We start from the raw sequence: 14,793 nt of genomic DNA, 5'->3' as shown, positions 1-14,793 counted from the left end.
GTTTGAAAACCGGAACACTCACTTCCAGTTTTCGATTGTTCGGGAGCCAGAACTTTCGACTCCCAAGGCATTCGGGAGCCAAGGTATGACTGTATAGTTTTATTTCTGTCATATATATATATATATATATATATATATATATATATATATAATGATACAGCAGAATACATTGCAAGAGAGTCGTTATGCTTCAAGCCTTGTGCCAATTTCATTTTATTAGTCAGTTTTCCACAATTGCTATCTGCCATACTTGATTGTAACAATTTGTCAAAGAGATAATCTCCACATTCTTCCAGTGTCTCCTTATTACAAGCCTGTCCTCTAGCAAAACGGAACCTATTAAGGGTTTGAACTGTAAGTTAGTGTTATCTTGTGTGGAAAGATGGAACAGCAGTAACTCTGGACATACTGTCCAGCAATTGCTTTTATTTTGACAAATATTTGCCCCCCAAACTGAACCACTTCTCCACATGTCCACCATGTATGTTGATTAGATTATCCTCTCCAAGAGTTTGGTGAATAAGACACTCTAATATGGGCTAAACATATAGGCGTGAGATACCATTTTTGCCATATTTTAAGTGCTATCTTTCATTGAGGTTGAGACAGATTTAAAAGGAAATTTCCCCACAGTGATGCCCAGACCTCTTTATTAACAGTGGCAGTAGGCTTCCCACATCTGACTTAGACCATCAGATGTACCCATATCTATTAAGATTAGCATACTATACAGTTTAGACACCAGACTCTGTTCCATCCATTTCATGAAACCGTTGATGTGCTCCGATATTATCAGATACAGTTCTAAAAAGGGACACTTATTATGAGAGTGGTAGGTCTTCATGAATATTATAAAAACTTCTTCCCTTACAGTGTGGTTCTTTCAGTTAAATTCTGATATTTGCTTTTTAAAGGTGGAAGTTGCTAATAAATTTCTATGCTAAAGCTAGGCAGTCTTCCCTGTTCTGAAATCTGGACTGAATGCTGTCCAAAATTCAAATGAAGCTGGACAGACTACAGGAATTTTTCATATCCAGGCAATTATTCCTGGTTTGGTAGCCACCCCCATCTTTTGAATGTACTAGGAATCCAGAACTGTGGTTGCTCTGAGAGCCAGTGTGGTGTAGTGGTTAAGAGTGGTAGACTCGTAATCTGGTGAACCAGGTTCGCATCTCCGCTCCTCCACATGCAGCTGCTGGGTGACCTTGGGCCAGTCACACTTCTTTGAAGTCTCTCAGCCCCACTCACCTCACAGAGTGTTTGTTGTGGGGGAGGAAGGGTAAGGAGAATGTTAGCTGCTTTGAGACTCCTTAAAGGGAGTGAAAGTCGGGATATCAAATCCAAACTCTTCTTCTTCTTCTTCTGATTTTCAGAAATTTGATTCTGTTCACATTGAAAGGCCACCCAACAAATGCCAAAATGCAGCCACCTTTCAGGATTTGGACTTCTCCAAATTTTGCGGGACAATTCTCCCGCAATGCGATGGGTGCAAAAAAATAAAAACCCACATCCCAGGGTAATGTATTGGTGAAAATAACATACAAAAATGCACTTTTGCTTTGAAAAAATATGCATATTTGGCAAAATGGCATGCAAACATGCATATTAGGAGACATTAGAACTAAAATTATGTGAATTTTCATGAAGACTTTTTTTAAATTCTGGAAATGCGGAGAACTGAAGTTAAGGCTGGAAAAGGAAGAAACTGGGAGAAAGCTAAATGGGTGGATTTGCCCATTCCTGGTGGTGAAGCTTCCTGGAGAAAGGATGTTTTCAGTACAGGATCCAGATATGGTTGTATTTCAATTAATCCAAATGGTTATACACTCACTTTTCAAACTGTTCTTGCCTGCCTAACAAGGTGGCTCTAAGGATAACTAAGATAGGAATCTCCTGAAACTATTAGGGCAGCAAGGTGGCACAGTTGTATTCTCTCCACCCAGTTTAGGGCAAAATGTGATGATCAATTAGGAATAGGATGGTGAACCTGTGGTTCTTCGGGTGTTGCTGGACTGCAACTCACTTATGGAGGGGCAGAGGTTCCCCATTCCTAAATTAGGAGCTCCTATATCTCTGGTCACTCTCCAATTCTGTGCATTGTTTTATTGCACAGTAATTTATATTTATAAGCTATAAGAAAGAAAAGAAATAACAGCAAATAAAGTATATTGATGTGTTTTTTCTCTGTATAACTTGCACTGGAGTGATTCTGAGAGCGGGCCCTGGGCCCTTGTCTTTCCCCTCCCCTGCTCTGCTTGCTGACCTCTGAAATGGCACCCCATTTCCTAGGCACTGAGGTCCCTTTGGTCCCCCAATAAAATATTTGAGCCCCCGCCAATGGGCATTGCCATTCAAATAGTGTTTGCGCACTGCATCATGTGATTGATTATGCAGGGTGGGGCTTACCTGCCCCCCCCTATTTTATTCAAATAGGCACCCCGACTCACATTAACTATAGGCTTTTACACAGAAATCGCTAACAAAAAAACTTAACTTTAGGACAGTTTATTAATTTGAAATTCACCATTTTCAGATCATATATGGCATAACAGTGCTATCATCTGCAGGTTCTTTAAAGACATTAGATAGATATTGCTTTTAAAAGTACATAACTGGAGTCGCTGCTTATTTGCTTATTTGCTCAGATAAATAGCTATGAAGTTAAGATGCAATCTGAGTAAGTTGATTAGATGAGCAATTACAGCCCATGCTGTTGTTTAAAAGCACAGTTATTCTAGACTGCCTTTGCCAGTCCAACTCGGTTGTTCTCCCGGTCAAAAATACTGTAATATTCCCTGATGAACACATCTCCTAGGATCCAGAGGTCCCCAGCTGTGTTTTGGAAACCGCTAGTGCATTCTGCTTGCATCACCTAGAAGGGAAGAAAAGGACAGCCATCAGATAGGGGTTATTCTACATAAATACCCATCTAGGTAAAAAATGCATAGGGTAACATTCCAACATATAAAAAAGGAAGTCGCAGGATATTCTCTGAAAAAGTCTCAAAAGAAATGGAGAGAAATAACACAAATTCAACAACTAAAGAGACAACGGTGCACATTATGTACTCACTCTATCAATTAATAATTCGATATCCTAATCAATTCAAATAAGCAAATTGTACAAGTATGGATAGTATTTAAAAGTTATAGGAAATCATGATTGTGACATTGCTTTTGTTCTGCTCTGTTGAAAACAATCATTGAATGCAAAGGCAATCCTATCCTTGGAATTTGTATAGGGAAAAGGTCTTGCCAGTGTGGCGAATTTGCACTGCTGCACTGACATTAACCTTATTCCTGGTTGACATTACAACCACCACAAAGGGGGGGGGGCATTTGATAGGGAGAAGAGCTTAGTTGGATGACAACAGAATGTGACAATATGCCTGCAAAAGAAGTTGTCTAAAGGGGGGAAAAATACTTCCACTGAAGTCATAGGAAGATAGGGAGCTGCCTTATACTGAGACAGACCATTGCTCCATTCCATTTATTATTGTATACACTGACTGGTAGCAATTCTTCAGGGTTTCGGAGATGCCACAAATGGAAGATGCCACAAATTGAACCTGGGGCCTTTAGCATGCAATGTAGAGGCTCCAGCCCTGAGCTCCAGCCCTTCCCTGTAGAGTAAGTAGAGGGCCCCAGTAAAATGCATTGATTCCTGCATTGCAGAGGGTTGGACTAGATGATCCAATTCTGTGATTCTTTGATTCTATTAAGTGCTACTTGCTTCCTCCCACCTGCCTCTGCCACATCAAAGGATGGGATTCAAGCCAATGCAAGCGACAATTACCTGGCACAGCACAATCATAGAATCAATCTGCCAGGCATCCTATATTGAAAACATATTGCATGCTAGGGTTCGTATGATGTCACGTTGCTGCTGTATCCAGGTTATTTTCTTTTTTTCCTTTCGGATGGAGTGGGGAAATTGTGGCCCTCAGGTGTTGTTAGACTCCCAACTCCCATCAACTCCAGACAGCATGACTGATGGTCCGCTATGATTGGAGCTGGGGTCATACCTCACTGGGAGGACCACAGGTTCCCTATCAATGCTTTAGTGCAATGCTTTGCCTTCAAGCCTTTGGTGTGGAAATGGAGGAGCTATTACAGATGGAGAAGTCAGGGGCAGTGGGTGCAAAGGGGCCCCTTTTCCTGCATTGCATTTCCAAGGTTAAACTTGATGCATTGGGAAATAGGATAAAGCGGGGAGTGAGATTTTGAAATTCTCTGGATTGTACAATATCTGATAAGAGGAAACAAGGGGAGAAAAACAGAGCATATTTCCACATTCAGCCATATCTGCAACAGCAAAATAAATAACTTGTAGCATTTGAGCACTGTATTTATAGCTTAATCTCAGGAGGCTATTTTTGGTGGAAGGTGTAATGTGAGTCCTCCTGGGAACGATCAGGCACCCAGGTCTTCCACCTTAATGGGGCACCTTTCCCAGGATGGGAATCATCTGTGGTCAGAGATACAATATTAACAGTCACAAAACTATGTTGGTGGAGAATCTCTTGATCCTTGACAGGACAGAGTCATCTTATGTACCTGGGCTGACCGTTTCTTTTCGTGAGATACGCAGGTATCAACCCAGCTCTTCTGATAGTGTCTGTATATCTAATAATATTTCTTCTCAAAGATTTCTTTCCTTTTTCTGGTTTGCAGCCCATTTGTTCATAAAGATTTTGCCCTGCTAATAAACCCCCAAACCCTTTTGAACTTGCACTCCTGATGAGTAAATACAATTCCGTAATTCAGTAAATACAAATCTGTTTTGTACCTGATTAGTATAGGCTGAAGGGGTGAGAGGATACTGGATTCCGTTGATTACAAAAACAACATTAGGCATATTGGAGAGGTTACCGCAGTTGATTTTATACTGAAAAAGATAAGGAGGAGTGTTGAGTTAATCTGAAGGAAATGAACAGGCAAACCTCAGGTTTGCTCAAGAAATGCAGTGGTTCCCCCCCACCCACAAAGTCTGCCTCAGGAAACCACACCTTCCACTTTAAGTGAAATTCTGAAACTTCTGGACTTCACTCAGATAAGCATCTGGTATAACCCACTGGCCTGAGCGGAACATTGTGACATAAAAGCAAAGCAACTCACTGAAGACTACAAGTGAACCAACCTAAAACTTCTCATCTAATCTTCATACATAACAACCATGTGCTCCAACCAATTCAGATATTACAGCACTGCATTTTAAACTCTGGTCTGAGTCTAGATTCTTCATTCTGAAGGTGGAGCTATTTGCATGCTGAAGTAATGAATGCCTATGTATGCTCTGTGCTAAAGAACACTGTTTGAGGATATTTTGAAGAGAGACAATAGTACAAATTAATGACAGTAAGGTCTCTCTCTCTCTCTCTCTCTCTCTCTCTCTCTCTCTGTGCGGGTAGTGTGGTCAGATCCAGAACTGGACAGGACTCTTGCACCTTTCATAGGTGTGTAAAAGAGCAAATGCCTTAGCCTGTCATGCAAGCTTACACCTACTGAAAATCCCTCTTCTACACAACTATAAAAGGTGCAAGAGCCCTGTCCAATTCTGCATCTGGTCACCTTACATAAATTGCAAACCCTTCTCAGAACACACAACAGTCCAATAAACTCATGGGACATTCTCAGGTGACCCTTGTCATATGATAAAGGCAAGGTCACATGTGAAATTCCAGTCAGATAGAAGATTTCACAGATCATCCTCTCATTACATCAGGATCTAACAACAGAAGGCAATTTACAAGCCTTTCCGAATGAATGCCATCACTTCAGCTATCTTTGTGAATTCAGTATTAGGCCTACTGGAGCTGTTTCTTTCCCTGGATGTCACCCAGGCTCAGCCAAACCTCAGCTTGTTTCCTTTTCCTACCACTGCCATTGTCTCTTCCTTCTGCATTCCTTATACATGCTCACAAGGGATGCTACCACTCCAATCTTACACACCGTATTTCCTTATGCTTGTGCACATTTGTGTGCCTCTGCAGTATCATAAAGAAACAAGAAGCATGGGACTGAGATGCCAGCAGCTGTAGTCCAGGAGGAAACCGGGATCAAGTCTAATCTTAACCATTTTACGTTGCGCATATCTGAAACCCGAACTCTGGCTAAGGATTTGAGTACTGAGTGTGGATGCTAGGGTGCTTTTGAGTCTTTTTCAGCCACAAAGTGAAGAGAATCGGTGTGAGAGAGTAAATCTTACCTCGCCATACTGTGCTGCGGTAGCTCCAATGGCATTTTGGATTTTGCTAATTTCATATGCCGGACCAGCCAAGAGGGACGTCCCCGTGTCAACAATCGCTTGACAGCCACCACTGCAGGCAATTGTCTGACCATTCACTTGAATGCTGAGAAATTGGAAATCATTAGATTTAGACATGGAACATACAAAACTGCCATATACCGACCATTAGTCCATCTCACTGAGTAAACTCCAAGCTGACTACCAGGGGCTCATCAGTGCTTCAGATAAGTCTTCCTCCTAGCCCTACTTGAAGTGACTGAGCCTGTAACCTTCTGCATGCAAAATGAAAATGCTCTACCATTGAGCAAAGGACCTTCCCCCAAACATGAACTTAAAACAACATGGATAGCGGGATGTCATAACTGCCTTAAGGTAGCTCTCCATTCTCATTAAGGAAACGTTCTCTCCTGTCTTAGCCGATATTACATCATTGGAAATTGTAGAAGGCAATAAGACCACAGGCACTATAGCTTGCAAGCTGTTCTGGGCAGGGACCTGTCCTCTTACACTCTGTAAAAGTGCTGTTAATGAGGATTCTATATAACTAGATAATGATAATAACTAATCAGTTCGACCTAACTGCCAACTAGCAAATACAAAGTAAACTGAACATTAGTATTCACATTCATTGTCCTCTATCTCTTCCTTTCTTTTTGTATTTAATCTTTTTAAATAGTTATAGTAGTAGTAGTAATAGCAGCAGCAGCAATTTCTGCTTACCTGTCCACTGCAATCTGCCAATAACCTTGCTGAGTGACAGGAATCCAGTTAATAGGACCAGTAAAGTAAGAGTGATCAACTCCGCCAAAAATGACCATGCTCCCACTTGATTTTCTGAAACAAAAATATATGGTGTGCTGTTGGCAATCCATTCATTCAGAATAAGATAAACTACACGTTTAAAATGTGAATGTCACTTGCTTCTGTACCTCTGTCCCAATTCCCATTGAGAGAGAGAGAAAGAGAGAGAGAGAGAGAGAGAGAGAGAGAGAGAGAGAGAGAGAGAGAGAGAGAGTAGGAAGGTGTATAATATCTCACAGTGAATAAGTATCTATTGGTGGTTAGCGAATTTTGAAAGGCAAATTCTGTTAATACATTTCTCCAGTCTTGTCAAGTACATCATAATATTGGCAACTCTGGTCTGTATATCACAAACTGATTTCCCCCTTCATAATCTCATAATGTCTTTCAGTTTCCTCCTCCTTAGTGTCAGTGTTACCCTTGTAGTTCTCAGCCAGAAAGAGGACAAGAACTAGAATTGTCACCACCTGGAAGATTGCAGTCTTCCTTTCACAAGACTTCAGTCCTGTGCACACTAACTCATGAGTATCACTGTCTTCTAAGCTGACATATATAGATCTGGGCTGCATATTATACACATGGTGAGGGGGAAAGATTGACACTTTTTGTTGACTCCTCTACCTCAGAAATAGGTGAAATTATCTTTGCAATAATGCCCTCCAGTTATTCTGGATGGGGTAAGTTTGTGATTTGGAGCAAAGACTCCATAAGTGTTTTTATAGGGATATCAAGGTGGTTCAATTGAAATCAAAAGGGATATTAACTCTACTGATGTGATAGTAATTAATTAATTAATTAATTAATTAATTAATTGTCTATTCTACAATTTCACAAATTATAGAATAGTAAAAAAATTAGAAGCGGAAGTCTTGGCCTCTTCTCTCCCTGCTTAACTCTGTCTACCTCCCTCTCTTCCACATTAACACTTAGCTTCCCTGAGCTTGGCCCCTCTCTTCATAGCAAAACCCTGCTCTCAAGGCACAACAAGCAAGAGGGTGCAGTTATGTCCTAGAAAACTGGATGGACCTTTCCTTCTTCATCAAGTAGCATTGACAACAATAGATCATTCACCTCTGGAGGGGCTCGGCGCCCTGGCCAGTTGAGGGGGGCTTCCAGCCCCCTCTGCCAATCATTTTCTGGGGTCCCTGCCTTATACCAATGCAAGTACAGCACAGTGGCAGCCATCTTACTTAGAGTACAGGATTGGCCAGCCTGATTTACAACACAACAGCCAGAGCAATAGCCAAAAGACAAGCTGTGTCAGATCAGGCACATGATTCCTCCCAGCTATACAAAACAAATAATATTACCAAGAGATAAAAACACTATTTACCGGCTGAGATAAACAGAAAACAGGTTTTGCTGAACTAAGCCTTGTTCCACCATGTTATCAAAGACCGGAGTCGCACTATCAACAGCAATGTTTGGGTAGCCTAAGCCCAGGATCCCATCAAACTGAGAATAGACAAATATGATGCCTGGCTCACTGCTGCTCAAGCCAAATGGCTGATCTGAAACGGCAAGACCGGATACCTAGGAGAGAAACAGAGTAGACCTTTACTTTCATGTCAAGCTGTGATCTGCAGAGCAGGTTTTTACTACTGATGTATTAAGGCTTCAGTTCTATGCAAGCGAACTAAACCCGGTAGGGTTTATTTCTCTTTTTCTTTTAACCATAAAACAAGATTAATCTGTAAAAAGGTGCAGAGCAAGTAGTGGCTCTTTTAAACTTGCTTTTTTCTTGAAGATGAAACTTCTTTATATGACTAACTGTGTCTTGACATTTTGTACATGAATCAATAACGTCTCCTATGTACCCCTCATACAGTGATCATCGGGGAGGCTTCCCTTTTGTCAGAGAATTTCCACAGGGCATGTGTCTTATATTCGTTCATCAATGTTTGCTTCTGTTTAACAGGCTTGCACCCTCTTTTTCAATCTGTTAATTCAGAAGGAAGTCCCATCTATTTCATAGAAATTTACTTTAGGATCCTATGACTTAAGGACTCCAGCTTTAATATTGAACGGCTCTGATTCTCTAAATGACCATTAAAAATATACACTATTTGGATAATTTGGATAGTTTGTTCTGAATTACTTGATGTGCATCCATCTACACATCTTTAAAGGAAAGACTGCTTTCCAGTTCCAGGATTCAAGGAGACTGAATTGCACTGGTTCTAGAGATGCCTATAACATTGTCTTCGCAGTTTGTCCTGTACTCATGTAATGCAACTGAACTGAGTTGAATTACCTTCACTGTATCATATCCCAAGTACCCTTGCATGCTTCCTGTCCCATACTGAATGGATATGGTCTGTCGAGTGCTTTGAAAAGTAGAAGACTGAGATGGGTTAAACCTCTGGTGCTTTTCTAAAAAGAAAAAGAAAACAGTGTTTAACTAATGTAAAAATGGCTTTTAATTATAGATATAAGACTAAGTATAAATTTGGTTGCTTGAAGAAAACTATTGGAACAATGTAAAGTGTAGGGCATTTGGAAAATATCTAGCAGAAAAACTCATATATTCAAAAAAGCATATTCTTTTTAGCATTTTCATTTTTGTACACATTACTAAAAATAATAGTGGACAAAAAAATGGGAATTAAGTTTTGCAAAACCAAATCCACATGATTTGGAGTAAAGTTTTACACAATTTTACTCAGTATCATGCCCCATAATTGAATCTGAAGGAGCCAGGTAAGTGGGTATAGGATTGCAAGCCCACCTTCAATTCTACACATATTTATTTAGAAGTTGGCCTCACTGAGTTCAATCAACCCTACTCATAGATAAATAGAATTATGACCTGAGTGAAATAATGAATCCATTCCTTTACACAACTTCATAGGCCCTCCCAGGTCTTTTTTAATATCAGACTGACATGCTTGAAGACTTTTTTATAGTCAGTTACTTACGGCATGCTGGACTACTGCAATAGACAGAGGGTACCCAGAGATTGGATGATCCAGTGTCAAACACAACAGTGAACTTCTGTGGTGGGGTTCCAATGTAGATTGTTCCATAGTATTCAGTCTGTTAATTCATAAAACAAACACAATTTGCAAAACTTTCCTTCTTTTTAGGCTTTTGAACATTTTACTTCCTCACAGATATGCAAGGTAATCACTATAAATCTGTGCTAAGTACATGCAACATACCGTGGTACCTCGGGTTACGAACGTAATTCGTTCCAGAGGTCCGTTTTTAACCCGAAACCGTTCTTAACCTGAGGTGCGCTTTCGCTAATGGGGCTTCCCGCTGCTGCCGTGCCGCCGACACGCAATTTCTGTTCACATCCTGGGGCAAAGTTTACAACTCGAGGTACTACTTCCGGATTTGCGGAGTTTGTAACCTGAAGTGTTTATAACCCAAAGTGTTTGTAACCCAAAGCGTTTGTAACCTGAGGTACCACAGTATTATGTTGATTACCTCTGGGTGTCAGGAGAAATATGAAGAAGTATCTCAACTGAGCATCATGAAAACTTTGGGGAAATGTTGTTCAGCAGCACAGCAAATTGATAAGAGCAAAGCATCAACTCACATCCAAGGAGTTCAGAAGTGGTTCTTCAGCCACCAGGGCAGCCTTAGAAAAAGCTGAGTTGTATTTTGTACCAATGTCATAACGGTGTTTCTGAAGAAGATTTTCCAGCAGATTTTTCTTCTTGAGAGTGTCTCTTACTTTTGTCCCTCTCTGCAAGGGAATCCTGGAACATAAGAAACAAAATACTAGGTTTGGATTTTCTGTCTCCCTAAAATTTGCTTATTTTGCAACCTGTCTTTCCACTCCATAACTCCAAACATAATAATAGGTTTAATATTACCACCTCATCTAAACTCTCTTTACTACTAGATCTAAGCTACTCAAAAAAAAGGGGGGGGGGGAGCACTTAGGAAATTGAACTGAAAGTTCGCACCCACTCAATGCAATCAAAGTCTTTTTTTAGCATCAAGAAATAGTACTATAGCCTATAATCTTGCACACATTCATTCATGCATCTTTTCCATAGAATGGGTGGGATTTGAACAGCTTTTATGCAGGGGAAAGAAGCCTGTGGATCTCCAGAGGTTGTTGAGCTCCATGTCCCATCAGCCCCAACCAACAAGGCAAATAGTCAGGGATGGTGGGGGTTCAAGTCCCGCAGCATATGGAGTGCTAGGATCCCAGCTCCTGCTGTGATACAAGACAAGGATGTTAATATGCTTCATCTCTCAATTACTTTAAGGAAGATAGCTGAAAGAAAAACAACTGTAGGTGTGTAGGGTGTTTAATATTTGACTGACATAAAATGAATTCTTTGCAGCCCGTTTTTTAAGACTCCTTTTTATTTCAATTAGTGTCAGCAGCACTTTAAAGTGTGCTATTGGGCCCTCAATTGCTGATTACAAAGAACAGTTTGACAATTCCACTCTCTCTTGTCACTTCGGACATGCTGTGGTGAGCTTCAGGTGCTGAGCATCATCCTGTTACTGCGCTACTGAAGGCAAGGGATAAAAAAAGCACACACACAAATGCCCCAAAATATTGTTCCATCTCAAATTAGACATTAGCCATGCTTTCTTCAGTGAGTCTATGTGCTTCTACCCTTGTAATTGCTGCCAGAGGACCATTTTACATTTACTAATCTCCTCTCAGTTGTGTGTATGTGTTTATATATGTGTCTATATCTGAAAAATTCTATAAGATTTGAAGTTATAATTCACACTCCCTCTCCTCTTCATTAGTTAATCAGAAAGTATAGCTGTCAGAAGAGTAAATATCAGCAACAAAATGATAACTTACTTAACGAGACATTCGGCGAGAGCAACAATGGTGAAGAGAACTGCAAGGTACTTCATCCTGCTTGTCCAGTGGGTCTGCTCTAGTTTTTCTGCTGCTTGTTGAGGAAACTTCGTTATTTTATAGCTGCTTGAGAAGTGCCCACCATCATCTAAAGATCATATTTCATCACAGAAAGTCCAGCCCATACTTGGAAACGAGAAGTGAACAGTCACCTTGCTTTGTAAACACGATGAAAGAGGAAGTTGTACATCCAGCATATAATAGTGTAAATATAAATATCAATGAAGTCAGTGAATGTGTTGCAATGCATTCTGGTTTCATCTCCTGTCTGAAATTCTGGAGAACTGATGACAGTCAGCATATGCTATGCTGAGCTAGAGGGACCAGGGGTCTCACTCTGTATTAAAGGTAAAGGGACCCCTGACCATTAGGTCCAGTCGTGACTGACTCTGGGGTTGTGGAGCTCATCTCGCTTTATTGGCTGAGGGAGCCAGCGTACAGCTTCCGGGTCATGTGGCCAGCATGACTAAGCCGCTTCTGGTGAACCAGAGCAGCGCACAGAAACGCCATTTACCTTCCTGCCGGAGTGGTACCTATTTATCTACTTGCACTTTGACGTGCTTTCAAACTGCTAGGTTGGTAGGAGCAGGGACCGAGCAATGGGAACTCAAGCCATCGCGGGGATTTGAACCGCCGACCTTCTGATCAGCAAGTCCTAGGCTCTGTGGTTTAACCCACAGCGCCTCCCGCGTCCCTTGACTCTGTATTAAACCGCTTATTTTTATTATTTAAATTTGTATACCACCCTTCATTCAAATATCACAGTGCAATTCACAACATATAAATAGAAAATGACAACACAAAATATGTAATAAAGCAAAAGCAAAGCAAAAACCCTCCTCCCTGTAATGACCCTTGTCTTAAGTGTCACCAAGTATATGAAACATATCATGGTTGAGGACTGGAGCACAGAATGTATGCTTTATGTGTGTTGCCCTTCTTGCATTTGGGTCGCCTGCCTTTTCCCTGTGGCAGAAGGCAAGGCGTGTTATGGTGCACCCTACTGGGGAAAGTGTTGGGAGAGGGGTCAGAAGCAAAACCAGCTATGGCTACGCTTTTGTGTTCTTAATGAGCATTTTGCTCACATGACTTGCCCTGTTCTGCAGTCAACAAACAGAAAGACACCCCACAGCGGGGAAGGAAAGAGTTTTATCTAGCAGGCAAGGATGCAACAAAAAGATGGAAGCAAGATTGAAAGGAACCTTTCATAGAAGCAAGATGTCTGTAACACTATCCCTGTTTTTGTTTTCCTTTTTCATTTTCTGCTCCATGGAGAGTGATCCATTAGTAAAATATTGGAGTAGAACCAGCACAAAGCCTCTACTGAAGGAGCCCTTTACAACTCTGTTTATGCTCTGGAGAGTCCACTAAAAATCAGAATGATCTCTTGCACTTTCCCAGACAGTTGTGGGGATGCTATTCCAGCAAAGGAGATGCTGATTCAGCAGGAGGACTGGAGTCCTCCTGGGCAGGTGATTAAGATACAAGCAGAATTGTTAGTGGATCAGTGGTACACAATGAGATTCATTTGGACCGTCTGATCAAAATCTCAGTAATTCTGCATATTGTTATGGCATGCTGTTTATTCTTTGGAGGCTCAAGAGCTATGGGGATCTGAACTTCATTGTCAGGATTCATACATTTAATTTTCAGGTTAATAAAGAGCCACAACAAAGGCAGGAGCCTATTATTTTCCAGTCAAAACCATGCATGCCATTAATTTTAGCCGTTCTGTCCTTACTTATCAGGCTAGACTTCTGGCTTTAAATGTTAGCTTCCCAATCTTCCATGACCTCCAGGCCCCTGATGCTTGAAAAAGCTGCATCCTTGGGAATAACTTCAATTTAAATCAAGACGATTTACTTCAAATAAATATGTTTACAACAGGGGTGTAACAGAAATACATGACAAATACATTATCTCAGTGAGCAGCCACAGGCTGCTTTCCAATGTTGTTAAGTACTGCCAAGGACAAGGAATGCCTAGAAATATTCTTCTCCCCCCCAAACCTTGATTCCAGTCTTCATCAAGCCTCCAGGTGCCAAATTTCCTCCTACACCCAGGCTCGAAATTCCTGTTCTGATTTTTCACTAGGATTCCCCTATAATCTACTAGCGATAAATAAATGCAGGCCTGTGCCAGTTTACATGAATTTGATCAATGTTTTATATTTTCAGGGGAAACTATAGTTTTGGTTCAGGTAGGTTTTATGAAAGTTCTGTTGATTGCATTTCTTTTTACTTAGCTGCTAGATTAACCATGAGAAAGGTTTTATCTGGAGATTCCGGGGATCTGTATGGTCAGTAAAAATAGCTTTTGCTATGAAAAGATAGAAAAATGAAAGGATTTAGTAGAACTGACTCTGGGACAAAAAGCACAAGAAAATGTGGTGCCATCATTTCTTGCAGGTGTATTCCACAACAAATTATTGGCACAACAACAGTGCATTAGTGGTGGTTTTATTCTATTTATCTATTTGTGTGTAAATGATTTCAGAATATGCATTGCTTGCAAATGAAGCACTGTGGCACTCCAGAACTTTTTTCACGTGCAGACATAATTAAAATCAGGACCACATGTGACCACCTCAACAGCACATGAGCACAAATCATCATATATTTCAAAAGAAGAGGAAAAAATGGGGGGGGGATGGATGCCAGGAAGGACCTGAAATTGCACAAAAAGAAATGAATCAATCTTATTTTGGGAGTTGTCATTTCCTTAAGGGTGATGGGTTACTGGGTTCATCGGAAGATGTTGTGGAAAAATAACAGCAGTGAAAACAAAACAGGAAAAAGGTGCAATTTCCTCCACACAGTGAAATTTGTACCTTCCAACTTCTCATGTGACAGCAGCAAATTTACAGGGGCAAAATGGAAGGGGTAGAGGCAGCCAGCCAT

General features: G+C 40.8%; 1 protein-coding gene across 1 annotated transcript; it reads right to left on the bottom strand.

The window, feature by feature from the left end:
• Positions 1-2,489: 2,489 nt before the first annotated feature.
• LOC308479214 (embryonic pepsinogen-like) lies at positions 2,490-11,942 on the bottom strand. The gene is made up of 9 exons (XM_081009668.1): positions 11,834-11,942; positions 10,595-10,757; positions 9,969-10,086; positions 9,305-9,423; positions 8,384-8,583; positions 6,970-7,083; positions 6,208-6,352; positions 4,789-4,887; positions 2,490-2,872 (listed from the first exon to the last, which is right to left on the bottom strand). The coding sequence occupies exons 1-9, from the start codon at positions 11,887-11,889 to the stop codon at positions 2,735-2,737; spliced, it is 1,152 nt and encodes a 383-aa protein (XP_080865794.1). The 5' UTR covers positions 11,890-11,942; the 3' UTR covers positions 2,490-2,734.
• Between the last annotated feature and the right edge of the window lie 2,851 nt (positions 11,943-14,793).

The sequence above is a fragment of the Podarcis pityusensis genome (assembly GCF_964106645.2).
Source record: "Podarcis pityusensis genome assembly, chromosome: 6".
NCBI lineage: Eukaryota > Metazoa > Chordata > Lepidosauria > Squamata > Lacertidae > Podarcis > Podarcis pityusensis.
The sequence above is the reverse complement of the archived record's forward strand: the minus strand, read 5'-3'. Positions and strand labels throughout refer to the sequence as shown.

Excerpts from the sequence above, each read along its gene's own strand:
- LOC308479214 (XM_081009668.1), bottom strand. The coding sequence starts at position 11,889 with ATGAAGTACCTTGCAGTTCTCTTCACCATTGTTGCTCTCGCCGAATGT. Across the intron at positions 10,087-10,594 it reads CACTTCTGAACTCCTTGGAT|ACTGAATACTATGGAACAAT; the intron begins GTGAGTTGATGC and ends ATGAATTAACAG. Across the intron at positions 9,424-9,968 it reads TTGCAGTAGTCCAGCATGCC|AAAAGCACCAGAGGTTTAAC; the intron begins GTAAGTAACTGA and ends TTTTCTTTTTAG.